General features: G+C 43.9%; 3 protein-coding genes across 3 annotated transcripts; 2 read left to right on the top strand and 1 right to left on the bottom strand.

Moving 5' to 3' along the window:
- Positions 1-5,746: 5,746 nt before the first annotated feature.
- Positions 5,747-6,058, top strand: LOC311167553 (histone H4; the record flags this gene model as incomplete). Its single annotated transcript, XM_084228645.1, has 1 exon — positions 5,747-6,058. The coding sequence occupies one exon, from the start codon at positions 5,747-5,749 to the stop codon at positions 6,056-6,058; it is 312 nt and encodes a 103-aa protein (XP_084084771.1).
- A 1,841-nt stretch (positions 6,059-7,899) lies between these two features.
- LOC311167446 (histone H2B type 1-K) lies at positions 7,900-8,280 on the bottom strand (the record flags this gene model as incomplete). The annotated part of the gene is made up of 1 exon (XM_084228458.1): positions 7,900-8,280. The coding sequence occupies one exon, from the start codon at positions 8,278-8,280 to the stop codon at positions 7,900-7,902; it is 381 nt and encodes a 126-aa protein (XP_084084584.1).
- A 305-nt stretch (positions 8,281-8,585) lies between these two features.
- Positions 8,586-8,972, top strand: LOC311167412 (histone H2A type 1-H; the record flags this gene model as incomplete). The annotated part of the gene is made up of 1 exon (XM_084228380.1): positions 8,586-8,972. The coding sequence occupies one exon, from the start codon at positions 8,586-8,588 to the stop codon at positions 8,970-8,972; it is 387 nt and encodes a 128-aa protein (XP_084084506.1).
- Between the last annotated feature and the right edge of the window lie 2,075 nt (positions 8,973-11,047).

Genomic DNA, 11,047 nt, shown 5'->3' with positions numbered 1-11,047 from the left:
GGAAAATAAATTTAAATATATGAAACAGTTTTTTAATAATTCATATTTTTTATTAAAATTTAGATTCCAGTCTACATTTACATACAGCAAGTGATTACATGCAATGAGTTTATGCAATGCAAACTCCACACAGTTGCAAATCCAAAATTTGGAGACATTATCAGGAAAGTGATTCTTCAAAAATATGGGTATTTTCAAATGAATGGATAGCTTGTAAATATAGTTGGTACTGATTGGATGCTTTCCACATATATATCAGAAATTGAAAATATTAGTAATGAAAACATTAGTAATGAAAACATATCTCATTAGTTATGAAGTAATTACTTTGGCAGTAATAGTCCATTCCCAGGCCAAAATTTATAGAATAAATTTGGGGGAAATACAAGGTTGCAAAGGCCCCCACTAACTTACTGCCTAAGTAAGTTATTTCATTAGTAATTTCATTAGTAATGAAAACACATCGTGATAGAATTAACTTTGACAAAGATAATGTAATAATTGAATAGGTATCTGATATCTGCAAAGATCTAGATATAGGGTCATTAATCTTCCCAAGACAGTCAGTTTGCCTCTATTGCCAAGGGAATGGGAACCCTGATTGCTATAATCATTGTAGATTAGTTTTAAAGGAAATAAGTGTACAGTAAAAAAGGAAATATAATCATTTAATGTAGCTTGGAAGTAAATTCCCTTACAATTAGCTCATTCGTCTAAGACAGTGTTCAAGACATCATTTTGATTTGTCATCTCTGAGGAAGACCTGGCAATTACTGCAATTATTTTAAGCGACAAGTATCTATTTTGTGGTAAGACATATATCACAATGTACATCTTTTCAATGACATGTTATTTTCACTTTAGGCCTATTCTGCAGCTGATTGGCAATGGGTTAAATTGATACTTAGGGTTTTTTTAAGATTTTTTATTTATTTATGCATACAAGAGCTGGGGTACAGGCCAGAGGTGTGTGGGGGGGGGGGGGTGAGAGGATTCACCAGAGACAGAGTGGGGAACAGAAAATGCAGATTGACAGAAGTACACTGCTGAGGGGAGCAGCCAGCAATACAGAAGAGGTCTGCCACGCCATGTGGGTTGCTCTCTGGCTGGCTGGGGGATTAAACTCGTGCTGCAAAGGCTGTGGACAGCTTCATAGATTGCATCTTAACCCCTTGTGCCACCAGGAAGGCCCAATATTTAGTTTTTCAAGCAAAGGATAAACAGTCACTTTCTCTTAAGGGAACTCCACCAGGGTAAAAATAACACAAAAGATGGAAATTTGATTTATTTACCCTTTGGGCTGCTTCATTTTCTGAGCAATAGGAGAATTAGCGGGGACCTTTGCAGCCTTGTATTTCCCCAAAATTTATTCTACAAATTTTGGGAATGGACTATTACTGCCTAAGACTCATTTTTAAATTCCTCTCCTTTCCCCAAAATTCTGGCTTTTTATTATGATTTCTATATCCCATGACAGAAAGAAGTAACAAAGGAAGTATTTAGCTTGGAACTTATGATCTGATTATTTGGATTAATGGAGAAAGATCAGGGGACCATGTGACATAGGACAGAATTAGGAAATGACAAAAATCATTTATGTTGTTTCCTTGGAGGAAATGGTATTGAAGTGGTAATGGAAAACGCCTTTCTTTCCGTCTTAATTCTTCATGTCATGTGTGTACCTTTTCCATGTGAAAATATATACAACAAATCAGGTAGTAACAATTCAAGTAGACACATAAGAAACTACACTAGTCCTCCTACAGATCAATGAAGTCTTGAGACAGGATAGCCACCCCTCCCCCACCAAACTGTGTCAAAAGCCAAGCTCATTTTCCTAACTTTAAACTGCTATGCTATGCATTCTCCTCACCACCACCCTCAATGTCGGTAAATGAAATGAATACAATGCTGGGGTTAAATCTGTAGGTGTCACACCATTCTAGAGTCCCCAGAAAGGTTTTTCATAGGCAATTGCCTAGAATCTGAAGTACTATTGCCTGAGAATTTGACAGGGAGTGATTTCTCACAAACATTAGGGCCTAGGCCCATCAAGGCTTAGCAGGAAATGTTTCTCACAATGAACCTTGGAAATGTGAAGTGTTCATCCCACGAGCTGTCAACCTGCCTCAAAGACTTAGAAATATGTGGGTAAGTTTATGCAGGATCCACAAAATGCTGTTTATGGGTCTTGGTGAGGCACAGGGTATTGGGGACTCCTGACAGCAACTCAGCTCTCCCAGCACAGATGACAAAATTATTTATGAAGAAGGGTCATTTAAGTAACATTGCAAGTAATTTGCAACCAATCAAGGAACAAGTATGCCAGTGGGTTCTATTGACTTGTACACTCTGTTCACTGGATTCCTTTAATAGATGTCATCTCAAAAATAAAATGTTCTTAACTTTGTTTCCTTGAATACCATGGGCACCTTTTACTGTGAGGTGACATTTCAGTTTTTCTTTTCTCTTTATTCATCTTCATCCAATCTTTGTTCTTTTCTCCCTTTGCAGTTCTCTTACCAGTCAACTGCTCACCCAGTTTTTCTGCCCATAACTGACAATTTGGCATCTACTATGTGAAACTTCCAGGAAGTTTTAGAGGCGGTAAGAGGTGGAAAAAAATTCAGACAATCTCCCCAAGATAGTCAGAGCAGGCCTTCCTGAGATGTGCCACCTTGGCATGCAGATTGTTTTGAACTGAAATCAATCAAGGCCCTGAAGACTCAGGAGACACTTTTACCACTCCCTTAACTACCTGGAAGAATTGGGGTCTTACCCAGAATTAGTGTTGTTACCAGAAATAAATTTTCTACAGCAGAAACCTTTCTATATGGTAGGGCAAACATGTATTTTCAGAGCTCTGTTAGAAAATAGAGGAAGCCAAGAGTATCAGACGGAAGCAGCCTTTACTCAAAGTCTGGGAGGGATGACTCCCTGTAGGCTGAGAGTCGCCCCACAAAGTGGGAGAGAGGGTCTTTATAGGGTTAGGCAACAGCTGGAATTTTTGGTGTATACATGTGGGGGTCTCTTCTGCCTGAGGGGGTCTGCTGGAGTGTTTACTCCGTGGGGCAGGTCTGCTAGAATTACTATTGTTAGCTTTATTTCTGATTCTGCTTATCTTAGGTTCCCTCTTGCCTGGATGTGTGGTTTTAGGAGGGGCCTGTTTGTGCTCTCTTGATGTTCATCATGTGATTTACCCTCCTCTTCCTTCAAGCCCCTATCTCAATCCTTAAATCAGGATGGCATGCCTGCCTCAATTTACCTTTCTGTCTAGAACCCCTCATGTCTATGTGGGATGCCCACATGTTCATAATTAAATTGGTATTTTCCCTCTTATTAATCTGTCTAAAGTCAATTTCATTACCCAACCAGAACTTGAGACTATTCCAGAAGTAAGGGTTGAGGCAAAATTTTCCCTGTTCTACAATATACATTCCAGCAGGAAACAAAATTAATTTTAAAATAAAAATTATCAAATTTTTAGATTATGATCAGTGCGATAAGGAAAACCAAATCAGGTCTAGGCACTAAAAAGAGACAGGAACAGTTGTAAGCATTCTCATTTGGGTATCTGTATTCATTTCCTGGGTGGGACTATCCATAACAATTCACCACAAATTATTATAAGCTTAAAACAACAAAAATTTATTCTCACAGCTCTGGTGGCCAGAAGTCTGCAACCTAGGTGCTACCAGGTTTGGTTCCTTCTAGAGGCTTTGAGGGAGTTAACTTCTTGTGCCCCTTGCCTAGGAGCTTGTCAGTGTTAAACCTCAAGTGTTAGGATGCAATTAAAAAGGCAAAGTGTTTTAATTTTTGAGTCAAAGAATTGCAACCTGGGAGGGCACTGGTTCAGATTAGAAGCCCAAAATGTATCCTGAGAAGGGGCCCTCCCACGGACTTTAGGGGGTTCTTACAGACAGAAAAAGGAGGATGTAGTGGACAATGATGTAGCAGTTGAGGAGATGCTAGGGTGAAAGAGTCACAAGATAAAATAGTCAGGTGGAGTAGGTAAAAAATACCTTAAATAGGTAAAAGCTTTTATTAGTCCTTTAGTTACAGAGCAGGGAGAGGTGCACCCCAGAATGCCCAAACCTGCCTGATCTAAATAGGTTCTGCCATCTGCCACATCAAGACAAAACATAGAAGACCTTAATGTAAAGGAACTTTAATACAATTAACATGTAATACAGAAAAGACAACAAATATAGTTTCCAAATGAAGCACCCAGTTACCCATCCCCTCATGGGTAAAAGTCCAGCCAAACAGGGTTGGCCCAAAGCAAGGCCCAAAAGCCTGCCACAAGTCTAAAGCACCTTCTGGTGGGGACACATAGAAAAGGGTCAGAAACAGTCAGACAAGTCTAGAAGGAAAAGAGCAAAATCAAAATCAAGATAAAAGCTACCATTGTCACCTCCCCACGGGTCTCACCCACATCTGTGTCACCCAGTCCACGACCAAAAAGCAAGCACAGTTTCTTCACATGTCTCTGTGTTCCATGTGCCTCCCCCAGGTCTCCTTCTGGCTCTTGGTCCTGCTTCCTTCCTAACCCAGTCTCCTCTGCAGCTTCTTCTCCACCCTGCTCAGCTCCTCCCTCCCTTGGGTAGGGCAGGGAACCTGGAACCTCCCCTTTTCCTGGAGACCACCCTGTTACACTTTGAATGGAAGCTGAAAGTGGAAAAACAGGCTGGAAGGTCTCACAAGGACATCAGTGCTGGGAGTAGGGATGATTAATGAATATTAAACTAAATCCCTCTATGGAAGTTTCCAGGAATCTGGGGTGGGGTCAGAAAAAATAATTAGCTATACCTTGCGGCATAGAGGATTATCATTCATAGGAGACAAACCCAATCTGGCCCCAAGGCAATAATTTCCACAGTAATTCTGATACCGAACGCCGGCCTCAGTTTCCCTCAGCCAATAAAAGGAAAAAAAAGTTGGAGGAAAAAGGAAAGTGGTTTAATTTGTCGGCAAATGAGGAAGGCAGCAGAGTCATGGCAAAAAGACAACCGTCCTGCTCTAGCCGAGTGCAGGGGTATTTATACAAAAAAAAGGGGGGGTCTGATGGGTGGGGGTCTGCAAAGGGAAGGGGGAAGAGGTCTGCGCGGAGCCAGGGTGTCACCAACTTGCTTTTTCCTTGGAATGCAATAAGACAAGCCTGTCAAACAAGGGGGAACTGCGAGAATATGGGAAAGACAAACTGGTTCATGCTTATCTGAGAGACCAGTCATTTGTCACTGCAGCATTATGAAAACACCGCAACAGAACTTTGCTAAAAGTAACGCATTGAAATGCAAGAGAACAAGAACATGATCAGTAAGGGGATAACGTGCGACCACTTGAAATTGATTAAAAGATCTCGGAATCTGAACACTCGTGAAATCCCATGTGCATTTGAAAGAGAAGCACACACAATGTTTCTTGAAGGGCACAGCTATTCTTCAAGGGTTTGCTTTTTCATGTGGCCTCGACATTGTAAAAGTTTTGTTTAACGAGGATGGGGCGGGAAGTCCATTCACTCAGAAGAGACAGAGGAAGTAACCTAGGTATTTAGGATTCCAGAGAATTCACTGACAGAGAACAAAGAGGCGAGCACACGCCGCCTGCTTCCTCTTTGGGGTCCCCTCCCCCAACCCAGAGGGCCTTCCCGCCACCGCGCTTTCGGTTTTCACTCTGGTCCGCTAGAACTACTTATAAAAACGGAGCGGCGGCCGTGGACGGCTCTGCAGCCTCTGGCTTCACCGAGATGTCCGGTCGCGGCAAAGGCGGGAAGGGGCTCGGCAAGGGCGGCGCCAAGCGCCACCGCAAGGTGCTGCGCGACAACATCCAGGGCATCACCAAGCCCGCCATCCGCCGCCTGGCCCGGCGCGGCGGCGTCAAGCGCATCTCGGGGCTCATCTACGAGGAGACCCGCGGGGTGCTCAAGGTCTTTCTGGAGAACGTGATCCGCGACGCCGTCACCTACACCGAGCACGCCAAGCGCAAGACGGTCACGGCCATGGACGTGGTCTACGCGCTCAAGCGCCAGGGCCGCACCCTCTACGGCTTCGGCGGCTAGACGCAGTGCAGGACCCCTTCCTTACACAGAAAAAAGGCCCTTTTTAGGGCCCCCAAATTTTCATCAAAAGAGCTGAGCTGACTGCAAGTGAGATTACATTCTTGGCCACCAATTAACTTAGCTTGACGTAGGGGAAGGGATCAGTGCGCATTGGAGGCTGCAGGCCAAAACTCCCCAGACCTGGTGGGCCTCTGGCGGTTGCTTCTAGCTGCGGGAGCGGGCCACAATGTACACTGTACCTAACTCAGCATGTTATCTAGGAGGGGTTTTCATAGTAGCCACATTCACGAATGAGAATAAAATATGTTGCTTTTCAGGGCTGTATTTTTAGCTTACATTCCCATAGTCCAGGGCTGAGTCGAACAATTGTTACCCATAATTTGCTGATCACTAGATATTTAGTTGCATTTCCCCGATTATGTAAATATGCTTTATGCTTGCCTTCTGGGAACTGCCTGTCCTCATTTGTCTATTTTTAAGAATTTCCTGGGGTTTAAGTACTTATGTATTTTCACTTTATATGACCGTATGGTCAACTTGTGGGTTGGTTGTTCTAAATATTGCTATGTACTTTTGAAAGCATAAAACTAACATTTTTCATAGCTTTTGTGAATACCACTTTTCATATAGGAGTTATTTCCTTTCAATTCCCCAGGACTGCAGGCATCCATGGGCATAACAATTTAGGCTGCTTATCTCATTGTTTGACTTTAAATTGTAAAATAAGGCTTTTCTGAAAGACTTGGTAAGACTGAGCTTCCTAGTCTCTTCATAAGCAATCACTAGCAAATGCCTAAATATTTAAAGACATTATGAGACAAAAGAAAGTAGAGACAGAAATGCCTAAGATATTCTAAAGAGTATTCCAATTTGTGCTAAATACATATTATGTAATATTGTTGATAAATTTTATCCTTTTAAAATAAAGTAAAATAGAGGTACTGATAGCCACACCTATAAGTGACAAATATTTTATAACTGAACCTGTAATTTTCTTGACCACTCTCAGTAGGGAAGCCACTAACAGGCCTGTGTGGATGGAGCTATCTCTATTTCATTTAGTTACTCCTGTCTTCTATAATCCGTCAGGTTGTGGGCCTCAGAGTCATTTTGTCTCAGTGCCTCACAAAGATCTCATTTCTTCTGAACAGCACAGCACTTAACAGCTGAAAAGATTCCCACTGTTTTGTTAAAAAAAAAAAAACAGGAAAACTTGTTCAGATTATTTACCTTGCTTCGCAACTATTAGTCGCGTAAGACAACTGACTGTGCCAATTTTTCCATTATACCATCTGTCTCTTATCCCCTCTCCAGCCACGTATTCCAATTTGAGAAGTGACATGAGCCTTACCACCCCTTGTACTCCACTTTAACTTGGGAGAAAACGCTGTTCTCACCTGCTTGGAAATTTGACCTCCCCTATAAGCCATTATTTCAATAAAAGGCAATTCAAATACAGCCTGGCATTTGTCCTGACCCCAAATAGCCTGGAAAAGCCAAAACTTTGAGACTTTGTCTCACGAATTAAACCAGCTTCCTGCCACTATGCGTTTTTCAGTTCATACGTTATTACACCTTCGGAAGCCCGTGACAATTTTCTCAACACACACACCACATTCACATTCCTGGTCTTGAAACCCCCCGCCCCCGTTTAAAAGAAGGCACTCAATATAATCCTGTTCCAACTTGGAGCACAGATGTAGGTACACAGTAAGATTTGACAGAACTCAAAGCAACAAGGTTGTGATCCCCAACATGTAATTACAGCTCTTATATTGACAATTTAGTGGCTCTGAAAAGAGCCTTTGGGGTTAGTTAGTAAAGCCGCTTACTTGGCGAGTTTACTTGGCGCTGGTGTACTTGGTGACGGCCTTGGTGCCCTCGGACACGGCGTGCTTGGCCAGCTCCCCGGGCAGCAGCAGGCGCACGGCCGTCTGGATCTCCCGCGACGTGATGGTCGAGCGCTTGTTGTAGTGCGCCAGGCGGGACGCCTCGCCCGCGATGCGCTCGAAGATGTCGTTGACGAACGAGTTCATGATGCCCATGGCCTTGGACGAGATGCCCGTGTCGGGGTGCACCTGCTTCAGCACCTTGTACACGTACACCGAGTAGCTCTCCTTGCGGCTGCGCTTGCGCTTCTTGCCGTCCTTCTTCTGCGCCTTGGTCACCGCCTTCTTGGAGCCCTTCTTGGGCGCGGGCGCGGACTTGGCCGGTTCAGGCATGCTGGACAGGAGAAGCAACAAACTCCGAGGAAATGGAACGCTGCAAGAAAACATGCCCCGTGCCCTCTCTTTATAGGACTGCTCATGCAAATAAGGTGATTAGTTAGAGTCTTGCATCTGATTGGTGGTTACTCTGGCAGAAGTGAACCCCGCCCAATCAGAATGCAAGACTCTCCAAACACGCATTTCCATTGGTTGATGCGCTCTTAACCACTGACACTCCTTTTTCGCGCCCAAAAGGATTTATAAAAAGTCCTGCCCGGGTTCTTTCACTTCGCTAATTCCTTCAGTGAAGTTTGTGAGTCATGTCCGGACGCGGCAAGCAGGGCGGCAAGGCGCGCGCCAAGGCCAAGACGCGCTCGTCGCGGGCCGGGCTGCAGTTCCCCGTGGGCCGCGTGCACCGCCTGCTCCGCAAGGGCAACTACGCGGAGCGCGTGGGCGCCGGCGCGCCGGTGTACCTGGCCGCGGTGCTGGAGTACCTGACGGCCGAGATCCTGGAGCTGGCGGGCAACGCGGCGCGCGACAACAAGAAGACGCGCATCATCCCGCGCCACCTGCAGCTGGCCATCCGCAACGACGAGGAGCTCAACAAGCTGCTGGGCAAGGTGACGATCGCGCAGGGCGGCGTCCTGCCCAACATCCAGGCCGTGCTGCTGCCCAAGAAGACCGAGAGCCACCACAAGGCCAAATAAGGAGCAAGGTTAGCTACGCTGGAAAACAAAGGCTCTTTTCAGAGCCACCTACATTGTCACGGAAGAGTTGGTACATACAATCTATTCTCATTTCTTGAGCATCATTAAAAGGTGCTCCTTTACGCGAAGGTGAAGCTATTCTTAAGAGTAACTCTAAATATCTGGCCGGCTGGAAGGACAACTTGGGAGGTTGGCAGAACTAGTCCCAACCAGGACGATTTTGTAACTTTTAAGTTACATGTCTCATGCTTGATCGCACGGTAGGTGAATGCACTGGTTACTTTTCAAAAATAAATGTAGCAATTTGGGTTACTCTGGACAAAAACAGCTCAGTTCTTAAATAAATTTTGCCAGACGATGGAATTAACTAAAATTCTACTTTTAACGGTTATTTCTACTTTCTATAGGCTCTAATTACAAACGGAGTTAGAATTTATTTGAAAATATGCAGAACTGAGTACCATGTTGGCAAATCCTATTTCTTTGGAGCACCCATATTCATATAAGGCATATTCATATAAGGCACTCGAAGCTCTCAGGAAACAACAGTGAGTGCCACCCAAAAAATAAGCGCCCATGGGAGATATAAGTAAACATGTAATATGCCCTAAAGGATAGTACTACGACAGCTAGAGAGAATAATGAGAAGTCATATTGTAGACAGCGGGTGAATGGAGGTGACTTAATTGATCAGAAAACCTAAATACATTTTCTAAAAAAAGAAAGAAACAAGTTACTAGGGAGAGTCTTCCAAGTAGAAGGGACTGAAAATGCAAAGGCCCTAAGTCAGAAAATGTCTCTGGCAAAGGTCCACAAATTATAAGGTAATGAATGATAGGATGTTGGTTTATTCCTGTGCATGAAAATCAAAAGTGATAGCACTCTTATTAGTGTTAAAAACAATTCATGGCCTTCCCAGTGGCGCAGCGGGTTGAGTGCACTGCTGTGAAGCTGTCTGCAGCCTCTGTAGCGCGGGTTCGATTCGCAGCTGGCCAGGCAAAGTCCCACATGGCATGGCAGACCTCTCCTGTCTCACCCACTTCTCCCCTCAGCAGTGTATTTCAGTCAGTCTGCCTGTTCTGCTTCCCACTCTGTCTCTGGTGAATCCTTTTACCCTCTGGAGCCTTTGGCCTGTACACCAGTTCTTGTATAAAAACAAAAAATAAATCTTAAAAAAAAAAACAACTCATCTGAATAAATTTAGAGAGAAACTGACTTTTTTCAATTAGCCATCAATGGGACAGCGTCCCATCTGGCAAACAGAAAAATGCTGCCAGGAGTTGTAAAAAATGGAAGGTTTTTCGGCTCAGAAAAGAAGGTGGGACAAGAAACTATTTCAGGCAAAACCACCTTGCTTTAGGGAAAGTCAGATTAGATGACTAGAGCTTACCAGGAAAATTCCAGATTGATCAATTTAAAATTCCACTTTTGGGCTTGGCTGAAACTGCCTTTAGGTATTAAGTATTGCTGGGGCTTGACCTAAACCTCCACTTTGACCTCTGGTTTCTTTGGCTTTAACAATAAAAGAGGTTGTGGAATTCAGCCCACTTATTTTTTTTAAAAATTAAAATATCAACTTTCTTAATATGGTTCACAAACTGAAAGATTGACGGAGACATACTTTATAACTCAACACACACCGACCTTCCTGGTACTTATAGTCTTGTAGTAGCCCCACTGGAAAATATAATAAAACATGAATTCCAGAGCACAAAAAATATGGTGATGTAGTGCTGCAGGTTGGATTCTCTGCAAGCAGATGCTGAGATGGAGTTTGGGGTGCAAGATATTTATTAAAGACCAAGTACTAAGCTTAGACAGAGGAGAGTGTAAAACTGACAGACAGGCCGGACAAATATGCCGGGGATGGTGGGGGGGGGTGCCGGTGCTGCCTGTCAGTTGCCTACAGTGAGCCAAGTGTCTCTGAATAAGTCTTCATGCCCCCACTTGCTCTGCCGAGGTATAACGGTAGCCCCTACAGAAAGGGAGTTTCCAGGTTTCCTGTCCACCCTAGGAAGGGTAAAGCTGAGCAGCAAGGGAAGGCTAAAAAGGATTTGGGAGATAAGAAGCAGGAG

The sequence above is a fragment of the Talpa europaea genome, assembly GCF_964194135.1.
Source record: "Talpa europaea genome assembly, chromosome: 2".
Classification (NCBI taxonomy): Eukaryota; Metazoa; Chordata; class Mammalia; order Eulipotyphla; family Talpidae; genus Talpa; species Talpa europaea.
This window is presented reverse-complemented; position numbering and strand designations above follow the sequence as displayed.